Raw genomic sequence first — 20,174 nt, 5'->3', positions numbered from 1 at the left:
CACCGGGTGAACGTGAAATGTACACATTGAGAGTTGCATGAGGCTGGAATCAAGCCTGGGTTCCTGGCACTGTGAGGCAGCAGTGCTAACCACTGAGCCACCCTGGATTGCAAGACCGAGCCATTTCCAACAATCAATATCACAACTGAGAACATAATTAATAAGTTTCCAAAAGTTTTCAGAACATAATAGGTATGATCAGATGATCATTTTCTTTCTCCTAACTCTTAATGCAAGAGGGGGAGAAGGGGCAAATAGTTCTTTTTATTATTTACTTGGGTTAACTGCAACAAAGAAAAATCGTGCATAATGAGCACAGCAGTACCAAGGAAATATGGTCAGAAAATAGGAAGGAAATGTATGATCTGTTTTCCAGCTTGTTACTGGAAATTTTATATCCCCGTGTTTACCTGCAGACATGAGTTGATTCCTCAAAAATGAAATATTTTCTTCCAAGTCAAAGGATAGGGGCATATCAAGGTCTTCGTTGCCCCAGTAAGGACGACATTCTGGCTGCTCATCAACTGGTAGGCTGTTGGCAAGTCTGGACTGACACCTGGAACAAAAATACAAGACTGTCAAAAGTATAAAGGTAAATCAATTTCATCAGTATAACCAAATTAAAACAAATTATATAGGGACCAGAGTTAAAGTCAAAAAGAAAGTTTCTTCACCTTTATGGTAACAAACTCTTAAGTCAGTTTTGAAATAATTATCAATATTTTCCAACTGTTAATGCACATTATGCATGTTGCTGGAAAACAAAGAATGCACTGTTCCACAATCCCCTGAAGCAGACATGGCTTATATTGTTTCATAAGTGTAATTTTCACATTGGTTTCATTAAGTTGGGGAGTAGGAAGCATTTTAAATTGTCACTTTTACTTTATGTGGCTCTTCAGTAAATTTCTTAATCAGACAGAAAAGATCATTATTCAATTGTAAAACATTTGTCTTACATGAAATATACTAGATCTATGTTAACATGTCATATTTGTTAAAAGTAATGTTGAAAACAGTACAGCTCAAAAATGTACTTTGTGACTTGATAATCTAAGATGAAAGCCTATTATAACACAGATCTTCAAAGCTTACTCATTAGAATGCCAAAGATGTGGTGCATTTCTTTTAATCACCAATTGCGATACTGAGAAAGCCCCAGCTGTAGTACCATAATCTCCACAGCATCAGAGATTAGAAGCCAATTTACTTCAGTCTATTGAACATCATGAATTAAATCTTATATCCCTTACTCTTTTATGACAACTAAATGTCTTTGAAAAAAATTAACACACAAATATGAATTAATAAATATTTGAACTATCATGAATAACTGAGTTTTAAAACAGACAAATTAAAAAAAAGGAGTTACTAATATAACTATTACAAATACATGCATGTTTAATACTTTATGTACATTAAAGTGACTAGACAGTCAAAACATCTCTAGTTGCTCCACATACATTTACAGTATTGAGGCAGACAGACATTACATGGTGAGGACAGTATTAACATATAGCACACCAATATATCTTCAGTAGCGTACATCATTTCAGGATAATAGCATCTGTTAACATGCACTAAGCACTATTATGTAGCACATCACTTCATAAATAATAAGATTATCTGACCTCAGGGCCCTGAAAACAGCAATGTGCTTAAATGTTCTCATTATTTATTTAAAACAAGAATTAAGGGAGCAAAAGCTAGGACAGCTCAGTTACTATAAATGACTGGGTGAATGGATAAGCAAAATTGCAATTAGAAGACTTCATTGTCTCTGCATAAAAGTGGAACTTCATACCAACTTTTGGCATTTAAAAAAACTCAAGGTTAAAACATTGTTAAAGGGTTAGTTAAACATGGTTAAAGGGTTAGTTACAAAACTTATAAAGCCGTAATTACCTAGTTTTGTTAAGATGTGGTAACAGTTTCTGAGCAGCTAAAAGAAGGTCAATGTAAAAGTCAGTAGATAAAATGTCTTTCAGCTTATCATCATACCGTACCAAATTACTTCAATATTGTGCTTAGTTGTCAAGGTCAACAGCCTATCACAGTAAAACCATTGGACTGACTTTTAAAACTGCTATCTTTTCCAGTTGGGCTATGGTTCAAAATTATTACAAAGTTGGATTCACTTAATATAAATTCTCCAAGTTAAGATTTTTTTTACCAAATTAGTTACATCCTTCCTTCTTCCAAAGTTATTTAGCAGTTTCTGTGAGAAAAAGAGATGCCTGATGAGTATTAAGTAGTATTTGAATATTCACTGTAGGGATAAAGCTAAAGGAGCTGGATGAAACTTTGAACAGTCTTACAAATAAAACATAACACAACTGAAGAGTTGCAGTAACATTCAATTTTTTTTATTCATTCATGGGATGAGAGCATTGCTGGCTAGGCCAGCTTTTGTTGCCTATCTCTAATTGCTCAGGTTGGCATGATCTGGTGTCAGGCCCACTCTGCTGGTCCTTAGGAAAGAGAACATCCCACCTCTGCCCCACTTTGCAGGCACGGACCTGCAGGTTCTGCTGATTGAGGTGGTGCATTGGTGGGATGTTCTCTTTCCCCAGGACCAGCAGAGGGGGCCTAACACCAGATCATGCCAACCTGGTCCAAAGTTGCCACCATAAAGCAATCATAATTGTTCTGAAAAATACATACTCCAGCATCTGCAGTCCTCACTTTCTCTTCGAAGATTTTAACCTACTGCGAATCCTCTTGCAAAGATGCCTTCCTTGAAGAAGCTCTCTTCGTCCCTCTACAAGGTAGGATATGTGGAACAGTCCATCTTCCGCAGCTACACTGGCACCACCCCTCACCTTTTCCTCCACTACATCAATGACTGTATCAGCGCTGCCTCGTGCTCCCACGAGGAGGTTGAACAGTTCATCCACTTTACCAACACCTTCCACCTCGACCTCAAATTCACCTGGACCGTCTGATACTCCTCCCTCCCCTTCCTAGACCTTTCCATTTCTATCTCGTTCAACCGAATCAACACTGACATTTACTATAAACCAACCGACTCCTGCAGCTACCTAGACTACACCTCCTCCCACCCTGCTCCCTGTAAAAACGCCATCCCATATTCCCAATTCCTTCGTCTCCACCGCATCTCCTCCCAGGAGGACCAGTTCCAATACCGTACAACCCAAATGGCCTCCTTTTTCAAAGACCGCAATTTCCCCCCAGACGTGATCGACAATGCCCTCCACCACATCTCCTCCACTTCTCGCTCCTCCGCCCTTGAGCCACGCCTCTCCAATCGCCACCAGGACAGAACCCCACTGGTCCTCACCTACCACCCCACCAACCTCCATGTCCATCGTATCATCTGTCGTCATTTCCGCCACCTCCAAACGGACCCCATCACCAGGGATATATTTCCCTCCCCTCCCCTATCAGTGTTCCAAAAAGACCACTCCCTCCAAGACTCCCTCGTCAGGTCCACACCCCCTACCAACCCACTCCCGGCACCTTCCCCTGCAACCGCAAAAAATGCGCCCACACCTCCCCCGATACTTCCCTCCAAGGCCCCAAGGGATCCTTCCATATCCGCCACAAATTCACCTGCACCTCCACACACATCATTTATTGCATCCACTGCACCCGATGTGGCCTCCTCTACATTGGGGAGACAGGCCGCCTACTTGTGGAACGGTTCAGAGAACACCTCTGGGACACCCGGACCAACCAACCCAACCACCCCGTGGCTCAACACTTCAACTCCCCCTCCCACTCCACCAAGGACATGCAGGTCCTTGGACTCCTCCATCGCCAGACCATAGCAACACGACGGCTAGAGGAAGAGCGCCTCATTTTCCGCCTAGGAGCCCTCCAAACACAAGGGATGAACTCAGATTTCTCCAGTTTCCTCATTTCCCCTCCCCCCACCTTGTCTCAGTCAAATCCCTCGAACTCAGCACCGCCTTCCTAACCTGCAATCTTCTTCCTCACCTCTCCGCGCCCACCCCCACTCCGGCCTATCACCCTCACCTTGACCTCCTTCCACCTATCGCATTTCCAATGCCCCTCCCCCAAGTCCCTCCTCCCTACCTTTTATCTTAGCCTGCTGGACACACTTTCCTCATTCCTGAAGAAGGACTCATGCCCGAAACGTCGATTCTCCTGTTCCTTGGATGCTGCCTGACCTGCTGAGCTTTTCCAGCAACACATTTTCAGCTCTGAAAAATACATAGCCCTGTAGGTAGAAGGTCAATGACTCTCTTCACTTCACCAGTATTAAGTTACAGCTGTGCCAACTACTTTTATCTCCCTTAATACATACTTCTTTCTCATTCCAGGAGAAAGCAGCTCACAATATGATGGAAAGAGTCATGGTAGAAAGGTGTGTGATGGGCTGCATGACATTTGATTCTTCATCCCTTATTTTGGGAGCATATTGACTCTGATTGCCCCAAATGGCTGACTGGCCATGTCCAAGATGGTCTGGTAATGGAGAAGTCTCTTGACTTGCTGTGCCAGGACCCCCTGGACAAAGGCCATCTCCCTTAACTTGAGTAAGGACTGCTAAAAACCATGACATATGTCCTGGCTTTGTGTCTTCACTAAAGGTTGATAATAAAGCAGAACTGTAAGCCTGATATCTCTGACTGAGGGGGAAAGGACAAAGAGGTAATGCAGATTCAAGTAGGCTCAGAATGAGTTAGCACTATAAGGGCATGTGAACAGGTTTGAGATAATGCTGGTTCAGTCCATCAGCTGGGTGTATTGTCCCTGAGCACATATCAACCTTGCAATTCATTACCATGATAGTTGCTGATGTAGCTTGATGTACAGAAACTTTCTGTGTGTAGTTCAAAGATGTATCATGACAGTTTTTAAGTGATTGGCACATGTCAGATATCAATGCCCAGGGATGTGGGGTGTGTGTAGCCAGTGCCCTTGGAGTGTGTCCTGATATGTTTGTGGCTGATGTCTAATATGGAGGTCACTTGGAGTGAGCGGAAGTCACCAGGTACCTGCTCTGAGTTTCATGCTGAAAATTCTTAACACTTAGCTTATTTGGCGTGTTTGGTAAGATAGGAAGCTGAATATTAAAGAGGTGAGTTGCTGTGTTAATAAGACATTTAATACACTAAAGCTCCCTCAATAGGCAACTCTGTGCTGCCTAGTGAACTCAGCAAACCCATGAAAAATGCAGTGAGTTATTCCCAATACTGAAATAGGCCTTGCTGGAATTTTTATGTTTGTGTGTAACCAACATTGTACAGACGCCTACAAGATTCCAGGCAAAAGTGAGGACTGCAGATGCTGGAGATCAGAGGCAAGATTAGAGTGGTACTGGAAAAGCTCAGCTGGTCAGGCAGCATCCAAGGAGCAGGAAAATCGACGTTTTGGGCAAAAGCCCTTCATCAGGAATGAGGCTGGGAGCCTCCAGGGTGGAGAGATAAATGGGAGCCCTCCCACCGAGGCAAAGGGTGCAGCTTTGGTATTAAATGATTAGAATCTGCTGCCCAAGCCATGAAGAAAGAGAACTTAATTCAATCACCAGAAGTATTTACACTTGGTGAGGGAGAGGAATTGGATAGCCTGTTTGTAACTAAAATTGATAAGGTACTGGACTCTATGAGATACATCCAAGGGTACTGTGGGCAATGAGAGTAGGAATTGCAGATAGCAACCATAACATTTCAACTTTCCTTGGATTCAGGTGTGATGCCACACTGCAGAATTGCAAACATTACACTCTTGCTCAAAACAGAGTGTAAAGATAAGCCCAGCAGTCAGTCAGTTAACTCTAGTTGTGGTGAGGGGTGACATGAGACAGAGAGTTAATGGATGTTCTTGGGAATGGAGAAAGGTTTGAAATGGCCAGGGATTAGTTTGCAACCTTTGTTTTTCCCGATTATATATTAATAAACTAGACCTTGGTATATAGAATATAATTTCAAAAGTTATGGATGATATGGAACTTGGAAGCATTTAAAACCGTGAGGACGGTAGTGTAGCACTTCAAAAGAACACAGACAAGTGGTTGAATGATTGGACAGATATGAAATGAAGTCTGTTGCAGAGAAAGTTGAGGTGATTCATTTTAGTAGAAAGAACATGGAGCAACAATACAAAATACACAGTACCGATCTAAAGTGGGTGCTGTGGAGGTTACCTAGATGTATGTGTGCACAGAACATTAAAGCTGACAAGACGAGTTGAGAGAACAATTCATAAAGGAAACAGTATCAACAGAGGTTATGTTGAACTTGTATGTGATACTTGTTCAGCCTCAGCTGGAGGACTGCATTTAGTTTGGGGTGCCATACTTTAGGAAGAATGTGAAGGAATTGGAGGGGACACAGAAATGGTTCCAGGGATGAGGAACGGTTGAGAAGTTAGGACTGTTTTCCTTGGAAAAGTGAAGGTTGAGGACATGTGATCAAGGTATTCAAAATCATAAGTGTCCTGGATAGTGTAGTTAGGAAGCAACTTCTCCACTTAAAGGATCAAGAACAAGAAGACATAGATTTAAAATAATTGGTGAATGAGGAAGGACGATATGAGGAAAAGCTTTTCCATGGAGCAGCTAGGATCTAATAGCTGCGAATGCAGCTAGAATAATGGAGAGGCAAGATCAATCAATGTATTCAAAAAGGAGTTAGTTTGTTATTTGAAAAGGAACAGAAGATTATGGAGATAAGATAGAGGAAAAAATTCCCATTTGGAAAACTGGTGCAGGCGCATGGATCAAAAAGTCTCCTTCTGTGTTATAATGATTCTGTGATATTACTTGAGTACTAATAGCTAAATATCAAAGAGATCTAGCCAAGATTCAAGGAAGGATAAAGATTAAGCGGATTGAGGTAAACCGATTGCATATTGAAAGGCTAGCAGAATAAGAGGTTGGTGGGGGGTTGTATGCAACTCTGCTTATATACGTTTGGAAGTGACATTGACATTCCTTAATAAGATGAATATGATCTCATTGTACATTTATAGAATAAAGAACTAGAACATCAGCCGTGCATTATTCCCTGTGTCAGCAGAAAATGGTGTAGCATCTCAATATAGACACATGCTCTTAGTCTGTCTCAGCAAAGTCTTTGACACCATTAAATCGACTGCATGAGATTACACTGACACTTTAAATGCAGTGTCTACCCAGTTGATGAACAAATTGTTTCATGTTTAAGTCTCTACCAACCACAAGAGGCAGACTGGCATTTGCAATGGTGTGATCTGCATGATAGTCACCATGGTATGATTTAGCAGGACAATATTTATAACCTAGCTAACAAAAGAAACACTAAGGAGCAAGATGGAATGGCAATTATAGGTTTGTATAAGGTCATCTATCCTCAATGTGGCAAGATATTTCATAAGCAGTTAATTACTGGCTTAGGAAAAAACAAGTCCTCTCAAACACACATACCAATCATTTTAAGAGGTTTTGCACTTGCTACTGCTTCATAAAATCAAACATTTACAACTTTTGATCAACTTTAACTTTCTTCTGTGTTTCTTTTCCATTAATTGCTGTTGACTTTAAAAAATAGTTTAAATAGTTAGGAGCACTAGGAATTACTTGGCCAGTAGGAATTACTTAACTCAGCCATGAGAAAGAATTGAACTAATATTAGCCAAGATAGAAATGCTAACCAAGGTTACTTCAGTAATCTTGTATTTGTAATGGTGTGCATGTTATTCCAGTTCATTTGTACTGTCAGGGTCAATAAATCCTGCAAGTTAGTCCCTAATGGGGTTACGAGTGCTCACTGTTCATGTGGTATTTAGGGGTGAAATTCTTCTTTTAATGAAAAATTGGACAATGCCTGTTCATTCCACAATTAATGACCTACTAATGAAGTTGCAGGAATGTGCACATTTACCATGTGCAATTTCTGAGAATGTGATTTTGTTAGCAGCTGTTAATTATGGAGAGAAACAGATTTCTCCTGTTTTATTTTGTTAAGTATCATTCATTACTCCACATTATTTTTAAACCAAAAAGAGATAGAAAAATAATTTAAAAGTAAGGCACTAAAGGTTAACACTAATACCTTACAATGCTTGAAATCTTAAAACAGTGCCAAAGCAGTGGCCTAAAAACACATGTTATAGGGGTTTAAATCTAACCTTGTAGATATTTCATTTGATTGATGGGTTATTTTCATGTGCTCAAAGATGTGATATTTAAATTTTTTATCCTGGTGTGATAATCAGTTCAGTATAATTTGGTAATCATGGACTACCGCAAAGTGATCAGATTCAAGTACCAAAGATCCATCCGAATGGATCTACATATTCTTTCATTCACTGCCAGTACTCATGTGGAAAACAATGTTACAATTTGTAAATCATATGGTCTGCCTTTCCCAAAAAAAATGCATTAATTGCTGCACACTTAATTGATATAAATAGAATGGACTATTCAGACATACTAGCTAACGTACAAATATGCGCAATACACATGGACTATAACGTGTGCTCTTCTCTTATCCTTTGCAAAATGCTAACTTAGTAGGAGTCAAAAGTTAACCAGTAAATGGGACAAAAAAAATATGTTCAAGAGGGCACAGATAGAAATGCATCTTATAGTTGCTACAAAATACTTTATTTTTACAGCATTGATGAAACCTCGCAGTCAATAAGGAGAGTTCACATCTAGAATGAGACACAGCCTGAGTGAGTATACAGTTTAAAGAATTTGGAGGCAGTGTAGCAATTTGATGCAGAGGAAAGATGCACCTTTTGCTTTCCTTTTGACTCATAGATTGTAAGGATGTTTTTTTAACAGGCTAAATTGAAGCCCAGGATTGAGGGCCCAGCACAAAACAAAGAGTGAGATCACAGAAAAAAACATAAATGTGTTGGTTGGTAAAAGCTGCTAATTTGACTAATTTGCTAATTTATAGATTACTTTCAGATTGAAGATAAATAGGAGAAACATTACAGATTACTAACTAAAAGACCAGTAGGAAATCAAAAATAAAACAAATTTAAAACTAAGTAAATAAGATAGAGATGCAAGGCCAGGTGATGTGTTGCTGGTGGACTCTATTGTGGTTCACAGAAACCACATCTGTAGAAAATGTAGGTTGTTTGAGAAACTCTGGCTTAGAATTGGTGAGCTGGAGCCTGAATTTTGAACACTATGACAACATCAGGGAAGAGGAGAGTTACCTGGATGCTGTGTATGAGGAGGCAATCACACCCTGTAGATTAACTACCTTGAATTCAGTCAGTGGTCAGGCATAGGAGGGTGCGACTATGAGTGAAGCAGGTAGAGATACAGCAGGTATGCTGAAGGACACTCAGCCCTTGAGCACATCTAACAGATTTGAGATTCATGGTCCCTCTGTGGACGAAAGCAGGGACTGTAGGAGGATGAGCTAACTGACTATTGCACCATGGTACAGGGAGCTATTCCAGAGGCAATGAAAATAGAAAAGTGATTGTAATTGGGGATAGTAGAGTCAGGGAATAGACACTTTTCCCATGGCCAAGATAAAAAAGTCTCAAAGGCTGTGTGCTTAGGCTCAGGATCTCATCTGGGCTAGACAGGAACTTGGAGTGGGAGGGGAAAAATCCAGTTTATGTCAGTCCACGCAGGCACCAACAATATAGATAGAAAGAGGAAGACGGTTTTACTAAAGGAATATGAGCAGGTAGGGGCTAAATTGAAAAATGGAACTGAAAAGGTAATAATCTCCAGATTACTACCTGATCCATAAGGTATTGGCACAGACTCAATAAAATGAAAGAGATATGTGCTCAAAGATTGATGTGAGACAAATTCATGAGACATTGGCATCACTACTGGGGAAGGAGAGAGCTGTTCGATGGGATGGCTCTATCTGGATCATGCTGGGACTAAAGTCCTGATGAATCTCTAGGGCTATAGATAGGGCTTTCAACTAAATAGTTGAGGGGTGGGTTCAGTTGCAGGGCAAGTTAGAAAATCAAAATTAAAGAAGAGTCAGGATTGCAGATTACAGGTGATGGTTTGATTGTTAGCAAAAGGGACAAAATGTGTGGATGTCCTATTGAACTGAGGAATCATAACAGTGTAGGGAAACTCAATAATAGGACAAACTTAAAGCTTTTATCTTTTAATGCACGAAGCATCAGAATATAGTAGTTGAATTGATGGTGCAAATCGAGGTAAATTAATTGAATCTCATAGCCATTATGGAAACTTGGTTACAAGGAGATCAAAACTAGAAACTTAACATTCAAGGATATTTGGCTTTCAGAGAGACAGAAAGGATGGAAAATGTCTTGAGGAAGCAATGTTAATAAGAAATGAAATGAACACAGCTGAGAGAGATGATCTAGGCTCAGATAATGTATAGTCCATGTGGGTAGAGGTGAAAAATAGCAAGGGAAAGAAGACATTAGTCGGAGTAGAGTACAGGTCCCCAAACATTTGTGACTCTGAGCTGGGCTATCAATCAACAATTAACAGAAGCATGTAAAAAAGAATAGAACAATAATTACAGATGACTCTAATCTTGATGTTGACTGGATTAATCAAATTAAGGATAGTTATGACAACAAATTCATAGTGTGCATTAGGAATAGTTTTCCACACAATAATGTAAGACAGCCAATCATGGAGCAGGCTATTGTGGATTTAGTGAAAGTTGGCATAAACAGTATAATATGGGAAAATGTGATGTTTGGAAGGGAGAGTTAAAGAACAAAATATTACTTAAATGGTGAGAAACTGCAGAAAGCTGCAATACAAAGGGATTTGGCAGTACTTGTGCATGAAACAGATAAAGCTAGCATGCAGGTGCAACAGGTAGACAGGAAGGTTGATGGAATGCTGGCGTTTATCGCAAGGGGGTTGGAGTAAAGAGGAAGGAAGTCTTACTGTAACTCTACAAGGTGTTAGTAAGATCACATCTGGAGTACAATAAAAAGAGAGATGTACAGCATGGAAACAGACCCTTCGGTCCAACTCATCCATGCCGACCAGATATCCCAACCCAATCTAGTCCCACCTGCCAGCACCTGGGCCATATCCCTCCAAACCCTTCCTATCCATATACCCATCCAAATGCCTCTTAAATGTTGCAATTGTACCAGCCTCCACCACTTCCTCTGATAGTTCATTCCATACACATACCACCCTATGCATGAAAAAGTTGCCCCTTAGGTCCCTTTTATATCACCCTAAACCTATGCCCTCTAGTTCTGGACTCCCTGACCATAGAGAAAATACTTTGTCTATTTATCCTATCCATGCCCCTCATAATTTTGTAAACCTCTACAAGGTCAGCCCTCAACCTCCGATGCTCCAGGGAAAACAGCCCCAGCCTGTTCAGCCTCTCCTTAAAGCTCAAATTCTCCAACCCTGGCAACATCCTTGTAAATCTTTTCTGAACCCTTTTAAGTTTTGCAATATCTTTCTGATAGGAAGGAGACCAGAATTACACACAATATTCCAACAGTGGCCTAACCAATGTCCTGTACAGCTGCAACATGACCTCTCAACTCCTGTACTCAATACTCTGACTAATAAAAGAAAGTATACCAAACGCCTTCTTCACGATCCTATCTACCTTCGACTCCACTTTCAAGGAGCTATGAACCTGTACTCCAAGGTCTCTTTGTTCAGCAACACTCTCTAGGACCTTACCATTAAGTGTATAAATTCTGCTAAGATTTGCTTTCCCAAAATGCAGGACCTCGCATTTATCCAAATTAAACTCCATCTGCCACTTCTCAGCCCATTGGCTCATCTGATCAAGATCCTGTTGTAATCTGAGGTAACCTTCTTCACTGTCCACTACCCACTAAACCTCCAATTTTGGTGTCATCTGCAAACTTACTAACCGTACCTCTTATACTCACATCCAAATCATTCATGTAAATGACAAAAAGTTTTGGTCCCTTTATTTAAGGAAAGATATTTCATTGGAGGCAGTTTAGACAAGGTTCACAAGGATGATCCCTGGTTTGGACAGTTTGTTTAATGAGCAAAGGTGAAACAGGGAAAGAAACTCATTCCCTGGAGTTTAGGAGAATGAAAAATAATCTCATGGAAACATATAGAGTTCTTAAGGGGTTTGAGAGGGTAAATGCTGATAAGATATTTCCTCTTATGGGAGAGTCTAGGACCAGAGGTCATAGTCTCAAATCAAAAGGTTGCCAATTTAAGACTGAGATGAGGAGGAATTTCTTCTCTCAGTGGGTGGAGAGTTTTGGAATTCCTTGCCACAGAATGTGGGGGCACAACCTTTGTAGGTGCCAAGCAATGCTGCATACTCAGCTCTGTACTATACTCCTTATAAAATCACGACTGTGTGGCCAAGTTCCACCCCAACTCCATTTACAAGTTTGTTGATGACTCGACCATTATTGGTTGGATCTCAAACGACAAAGACAGAATACAGGAAAAAGATTGAGTGCTTAGCAGCATGGCATAAAGAAAATCATTTCTCCATTAACTTCAGCAAAATGAAGGAGCTAGTCCTTGACTTCAGGAAGCAGAGTGGAGGACATGGCTCTGTCTGAGGTGAAAATGGTTGAAAGCATCAGGTTTCTGGGAATGACAGCATCAACCAACAATCTGTTCTGGACCACCCACATTAACATGACAGTCAAGAAAGCACAACAGCATACCTACTTTCTCAGGAGGCTAAGGAAATTTGACATGTCCATTTTTTATAGTTCCACTGTAGAAAGCATCCTGTCTTGATGCATCATAATGTGATACGGCAACTGCTATTCCCATGACTGCTAGAAACTACAGAGTCGTGAACATAGCCCTGTCCATCACACAAAACAGCTATCTCAGCGAAGCGACCAACATAATCAAAGATCCTTCCCACCTCAGTTACAATCTTTTCTATCCTCTTCTGTTGGGCAGAAGATATAAAATTTTGAATACACATATGAATAAGTTCAAGAACAGTTTCTTCCCCGCTGTTATCAGACTTTTGAATGGTCCTGTCAGCATCTGCCATCCCTCCAAATCCTTCCTATCCATGTACCCAGATGCTTTTTAAATGTTGTAATTGTACCAGCCTCCAGCACTTCCTCTGGCAGCTCATTCCATACATGCACCACCCTTTGTGCCACTTAAGTCCCTTTTAAATCTTACCCCCCCCACCCTAAAACAATGGCCTCTCGTCCTAGACTCTCCCAACCCAGCGAAAATACCTTGTCTGCTTACCTATCCATGCACCTCATGATTTTATAAACCTCTATAAGGTCAAATGGGACAAGATTAATTTAGGATATTTGGTTGATATGGATGAGTTGGCCCAAAGGGTCTATTTCCATGGTGTACATTTCTATGACTCTCTGTGTGGTTCTGTTCGCCAAGCTGGGAATTTGTGTTGCAGACATTTCGTCCCCTGTCTAGGTGACATCCTCAGTGCTTGGGAGCCTCCTGTGATGCACTTCTGTGATCTTTCTTCCGGCATTTGTAGTGGTTTGAATCTGCCGCTTCTGGTTGTCAGTTCCAGCTGTCTGTTGCAGTGGCCGGTATATTGGGTCCAGGTTGATGTGCTTATCGATTGAATCTATGGATGAGTGCCATGCCTCTAGGAATTCCCTGGCTGTTCTCTGTTTGGCTTGTCCTATAATAGTAGTGTTGTCCCAGTCGAATTCATATTGCTTGTCATCTGCGTGTGTGGCTACTAAGGATAGCTGGTCGTGTCGTTTCGTGGCTAGTTAGTGTTCATGGATGCGGATCGTTAGCTGTCTTCCTGTTTGTCCTATGTAGTGTTTTGTGCAGTCCTTGCATGGGATTTTGTACACTACATTGGTTTTGCTCATGCTGAGTATTGGGTCCTTCGTTCTGGTGAGTCGTTGCCTGAGAGTGGCTGTTGGTTTGTGTGCTGTTACGAGTCCTCGTGGTCACTGTAGTCTGGCTGTCTATGGTCTTGATGTATGGTAGTGTGGCTAGTCCTTTGGGTTATGGCATGTCCTCGTTCCGTTGTCTTTCCCTTGGGCATCTGTTGATGAAATTGCGCGGGTATCTGTTTTTGGCGAATACATTGTATAGGTGTTCTTCTTCCTCTTTTTGCAGTTCTGGTGTACTACAGTGTGTTGTGGCCCTTTTGAACAGTGTCTTAATGCAACTTCGTTTGTGTGCGTTGGGGTAGTTGCTTTCGTAGTTTAGGACTTGGTCTGTGTGAGTGGCTTTCCTGTATACCTTTGTGGTGAATTGTCCGTTAGGTGTTCTCTGTACCATCACGTCTAGGAATGGGAGTTGGTTGTCCTTTTCTTCCTCTCTAGTGAATCGGATTCCTGCGAGTGTGGCGTTGATGATCCGGTGTGTGTTCTCTATTTCTGTGTTTTTAATGATTACAAAGGTGTCATCCACATATCTGACCCAGAGTTTGGGTTGAATTTGCGGTAAGACTGTTTGTTCTAATCTTTGCATTACCGCTTCTGCTATGAGTCCAGAGATGGGTGAGCCCATGTGTGTGCCGTTGATTTGTTCATATATATGTTTATATGGGTCAGATATGTGGATGACACCTTTGTAATCATTAAAAACACAGAAATAGAGAACACACACCGGATCATCAACGCCACACTCACAGGAATCCGATTCACTAGAGAGGAAGAAAAGGACAACCAACTCCCATTCCTAGACGTGATGGTACAGAGAACACCGAATGGAGAATTCACCACAAAGGTTTACAAGAAAGCCACACACACAGACCAAGTCCTGAACTATGAAAGCAACTACCCCAACACACACAAAAGAAGTTGCATCAAGACACTATTCAAAAGAGCCACAACACACTGCAGTATACCAGAACTGCAAAAAGAGGAAGAAGAACACATATACAATGTATTCGACAAAAACGGATACCCGCGCAATTTCATCAACAGATGCCTAAGGGAAAGACAACGCAATGAGGACATGTCAGAACCCAAAGGACTAGCCACACTACCATACATCAAGAGCATTTCCGAACTGACAGCCAGACTACTGCGACCACTAGAACTCATAACAGCACACAAACCAATAACCACTCTCAGATAACGACTCACCAGAACGAAGGACCCGATACCCCGCATGAGCAAAACCAATGTAGTGTACAAAATCCCATGCAAGGACTGCACAAAACACTACATAGGACAAACAGGAAGACAGCTAACGATCCGCATCCATGAACACCAACTAGCTATCCTTAGTAGCCACACACGCAGATGACAAGCAACATGAATGCGACTGGGACAACACTACTATTATAGGACAAGCCAAACAGAGAACAGCCAGGGAATTCCTAGAGGCATGGCACTCATCCATAGATTCAATCGATAAGCACATCGATCTGGACCCAATATACCAGCCACTGCAACGGATAGCTGGAACTGACAACCGGAAGCGGCAGATTCAAACCACTACAAATGCCGGAGGAAAGATCACAGAAGCGCTTCACAGGAGGCTCCCAAGCACTGAGGATGTCATGTAGACAGGGGATGAAACGTCTGCAACACAAATTCCCAGCTCGGCGAACAGAACCACAACAACGAGCACCCGAGCTACGAATCTTCTCACAAACTTCTATGACTCTCATTTGCTAATTCTAATTTCTCTCTCTCTGCATCTTTTCTGCAGCTGTAACATTGTATTCTGCACTGTTCTGCTGCCCTGATGCACTTTGTATGGTATGATCTGCCTGTACAGCATGCAAAACAACACTTTTCACCGTATCTCAGTACACGCGACAACAATAAATCAATCAATTTAAGGCTGACATAGATTCTTGACTCAGTGAATCAAAGGTTATGGGGAAAGGGCAAGAAAGTGGACAAAGGAATGTCAGTTTATCCATGTTCCTTTTGAATGGCGGAGCAGGCTCAAGGCGCTGAATGGTTCCTCTTTCTTATGGTCTTACTGTCTTATCCACATTTGGTCCTTTATCCAATTTAGCAAAATTACAAGACCAGGTTGCTGCTTCCAATAAAGTGGAAGAGAGAACAGAACTGCAGATTAATTAATGTCCTACTTTTTCATTACTCTTTAATTCATGATTCTTTTTTCTCTTGCAATATAATTTCCCACTTTCTAATTTTTAACTGTTGTCAATGGTGATGGGAGGGTCTTGTTGTCACTCAGTTGTCTTACCTTGACCTCTTGTAGCTGATGTGTAAACTAACCTTAGCATCTCTACTCTTAAGGCTAGCGGTCATGTCTTGGAGCACATATAATTCTTCAACCAGTAAGGCAATGTTGTATGCAAAATCAAGGTCTATCAACTGGTGATGTTGCCTCAGGATATCAAATTCTGCATAGATTATCACTTTCCTCAAGGTGAAATCAATAGCCATGACAAAAAGGAATAGAAAGAGTATGCAGCCTTGCTGTACTCCTGTGATGATGCTGAAGGAGTATGTGGTGTCTGTGCTGGTCTTGATTCAGCAGCTGGACCTGTGGTATAAAGCTTTGAAGATGTTAGTATACCCTTGCTGGATTTCATATTATTAGTGGTACATCAGAGTAACTGCCAATGGCTGCTATCAAACTTTGTCCTGAAATCCGTGAAGTTGATAACACATGCCTCTTTGCATGGTGGGCTCTGCTCTGTGATGTTTCTGAGTATAACTATCATTTTGCATGGACTGTCATCCTGGAGACCTACCTGTACACTACTAAGGGGACTGTTCACTTCTGCTTTAGTCTGCTGAGTACCATGCTGAAGACTCCCAACACTCAGGATATCTTTCATAGTCCAGATCTTGCTGAATGGGCTTATTTTGATGATGTTCTAGCCATGTTTCAATGGCTTTGCTGATATTTTGTCAATCCTAGTTGTCTTCTTATTCTTCAGATCCTTTGGACCTCTGACCTGATAATTTCTGCCAGGGTGACATTCAACTGCTGAGTGCAGTTCTGTAATCAAACTCAAACAAGCAGCTGGGTTTGGTTACTGGAGGATCTCTTGACAATGTTACAAACACCTCACCTCCTGTTTCTCATTTGCCAGTACTGTCCTGCCATTCTAGCCTGTGATTAGAACAGTGGTATTGCTTCTTGTGCAAGTCAGTTTCCACTTGATCTTGTACAGCGTCTAGCAGTCATTTCAATTTGCTAGTGTTTCTATTTCCCCTTTGTAGAAAACAATATCTCCAGAGAGAGTAATGTGGAGATTGATGTCCATGCAAGAAGTGGCTAGGCAATACTGGTCTTTGCAACAGCTTCACGTGGTCTTGATATCCAACAACATTAACATCAACGATGAAGCTGCGATTCCAAATGAGCATAGTAGTACTAATAGCATCATATGCCAGTGAGACACGGAAGAGAATTATCAGTGTGTCATATAAGTTGCCTGCCTTTTAGTGGCACTGTCTTGATAAGATCCTGGACATTACATAGAGAGATAACATCACCAACAAAGAGGTCTTAGAGAGGAGTGCTCTCAGGCCCTGTGAGGCATTATGATAGACAGATGACTGAAATGTATTGGATATGTATTTCACCTCCAATATATGCACCCTAAAGGAATGGCAATATAATCAATACTACTGGATAGAAAAATAAGCTCGGTCAGCCAAGTAAAGTCTATCAAAGTACCTTTAAGGATGACCTTCAAGATTCCGTTACTATCTGGCCTGGAGCAAAAGGACTGTGGCTAGGGGCAGAATTTACTGCCCGCTATCCTACTTTGGACAAGAGGAACTATTGCTAAATAAGTCTAACTATTTTTAACTTTCCCTTGAAAAGGTGCTTTCTTTTCTCATTTTTTGCCCAGTGTTTTCTTCTGTAATTTTTTAATCCACTTGATTTAACATTCATAAATGACAGTTCTTCTATCTCTTTCTCATAATCTTGTGGAAGTAAGCAGACTAATACAAATATGTAAACTGGATGAGTTCAGTGTACAGTGGATTTTCTCCACAACTACAACATTTACTTGGGTCTGTCTCAGTGCAGGCAAATCACCTAAATCCCCAGTTTTCAGTATGTGGATTCATGCCAAATTTACATTAATAGGAGCATGAGTATTGCATGAAAAGCCCACCATGTGATTACAATTTGGAAAGGAAGGTCACAAGTGCTCTTAGAGATATTTAAAATATTGAAACAATGGGACAGGATCGATAGAAACAGTTTCCACGTTTGAGCAGTAGAAAACTGGAAATTTGTTTACACAGTGTGTTGTGAGATTGACAAATGTACTAATGAAGTTAGTGATTTAAGCAGCAGCTATGTCCAAACTAAGAATAGGTTAGATGGCTAAAGGAAGGACTGCAGATGAAATAAACAGATATGGGAATTTGATGACCACATGGTTAGTGTTCATAGTCATTTGAAGATATAAACACCAACACAGATGAGTTGAACTGAATGTCATGATACCATGTGGTAATTTCTGTTTCATTTACCACATTAGTTACAACAGTAACTAATTCTAAATTAAGTCATGAACAAACAGGAGGAAGACACTCATTTATCCACATACAGTTCATATTGAAAGAGGCTGAAATGAATAGACTACCTTCAGGAGATGTTCAGAATGTTGGAACTGGTCAACCCAATGGGCCATGCTCCACAAATTGTTTGGCCAGCACTGAACTACCTCTCCAGTGCACACTGCATGACAAATTGGTCCTGCCTTGAACTCACATCTATTCTCTCTCTGCTCACATTAATCAGTAACTGTTCACCTTTATCCAACTCCCTCAATGCTAGCTCAAGTAGAAATAGAAGGTGCTCTTGGATGGCAGTTCTTGGCAGCCTTCTTGACTGCAACCATACTGTTGTAGACACAGATTCAGAAATTGGCATTTGCATACTTTATAGAGTCATGTCGAAGCGTCTACAGTGGGAGATTCATGAAATATGAGAGAAAGGACAGGGAAATATGATGGTCCAGGAGCCAACTTGTTGGACTGCATAGGCAATGGGCTAAATTCTACACTTTTTCTGGCTAAGTCTGACTTATACCAAGAAGTTTGGAGGGTTTTTTAAATTGCAAATGCTAGCCAGTTTTCTTGCCAAAAGTTATCAAATTTGTCACATTAATTATCCGTCTCTCCCCTACGGTGTCCTTCATGTCAATTCTGGCCCCATCTTACCATGTGCCATTCCCGAAACAAATCACCACTCATTGGATATCTGTCAAAAGACTGGTATCCCTTGCGTCCATGCTATCTTTAAAAGGCAGTTGTGCACCTGGACAACATTCTGAAGCTGCCGTGCTTGTTGACAGATAGAATATGAACATAGAGTCACGGAGGTCTGCAGTGCAGAAAATGGACCTTTGGTCCATCAAGTCTGTGTTGGTCGAAAACAAGCACCTAACTCTTTTAATCCTTATTTCCAGGTCTTGGCCCATAACCTTGTATGCCTTGGCAGCTCAACAGCACAGCTAAATAATTCTTAAATATTATGACAGTTTCTGCTAATATTACACTTACAAGCAGTGGGTTCCAGGTTTTGACCGCCCTCTGGGTAAAAAGGTTTTTCCTCCCATCCCCTCAAAACCACCTGTCCCTTCCCTTAAATGTATGGTCCTGGTCATCACCAGCATGACAGAGATGGTGAAGATGGCACTGTTATTCTCCAACAGCCACCTGGAGTTCCCAGAGAATGGGGGTACAAAGAGTTGGAGTCCTCTCCCCATAGGACCAGCAGAGGAGACCACAACACCAGACCATGGCAGCTTGGTCTGAAATTGTCACCTGGGTCAGTGCGATCTTCAGGGTGTGGAGGAACAGCCAGCAGTGTTGAAAGAAGGTCAAGTGACCTGCTCAGTTGTACCAGAGTAAGTGCTACACTGTTCTCTCAGATACCTCGCACTCATTCCATCTTGACTCCTGTACCCACATCTCACCAAGGCTCATGCTATGCCTACCTCAGTATTGAGTACAGCATTTTCCTTCATTCGCTCTCACCCACCCTCAGTCTCCCACATCATTAAAGCCCACGAGTAGCACTCTTCAATCCACTGCAACACTCACAGTAATCCCACTGTCAACACCAAGGCATTAGCTACGATGCCCTCACTCTTTCTCTTGTGTCTCTTCAGTAATGGCTGCCTTACACTTCCCCCATCCCTGCCCCTTCCCCTTAGTTTCTGTGTTTGGACCCAACAGACTGACCGTGGCCCATCCCCTTGAGTGAACTAAATGGACAGCTCCCTGACAAGAAGCGCCCAGACTCCTAGTGGATGTATATTTTTCCAACTGCCGTTAATCCTACTCCCCACACTAGCTGCTATGGAGCCACA

General features: G+C 41.5%; 1 protein-coding gene across 3 annotated transcripts in view; it reads right to left on the bottom strand.

The window, feature by feature from the left end:
• Nucleotides 1-20,174, bottom strand: part of fto (FTO alpha-ketoglutarate dependent dioxygenase) — a 414,204-nt gene that overhangs the window by 21,278 nt on the left and 372,752 nt on the right. For all 3 annotated transcript variants that reach the window (XM_072547380.1, XM_072547377.1, XM_072547379.1), the window contains one exon: nt 411-556. In XM_072547380.1, the coding sequence (XP_072403481.1) occupies nt 432-556 (125 nt within the window). In that variant the 3' untranslated portion in view covers nt 411-431. The remainder of the gene's footprint in view (nt 1-410; nt 557-20,174) is intronic.

The sequence above is a fragment of the Chiloscyllium punctatum genome, chromosome 26 (genome assembly GCF_047496795.1).
Source record: "Chiloscyllium punctatum isolate Juve2018m chromosome 26, sChiPun1.3, whole genome shotgun sequence".
Lineage (NCBI taxonomy): Eukaryota > Metazoa > Chordata > Chondrichthyes > Orectolobiformes > Hemiscylliidae > Chiloscyllium > Chiloscyllium punctatum.
This window is presented reverse-complemented; position numbering and strand designations above follow the sequence as displayed.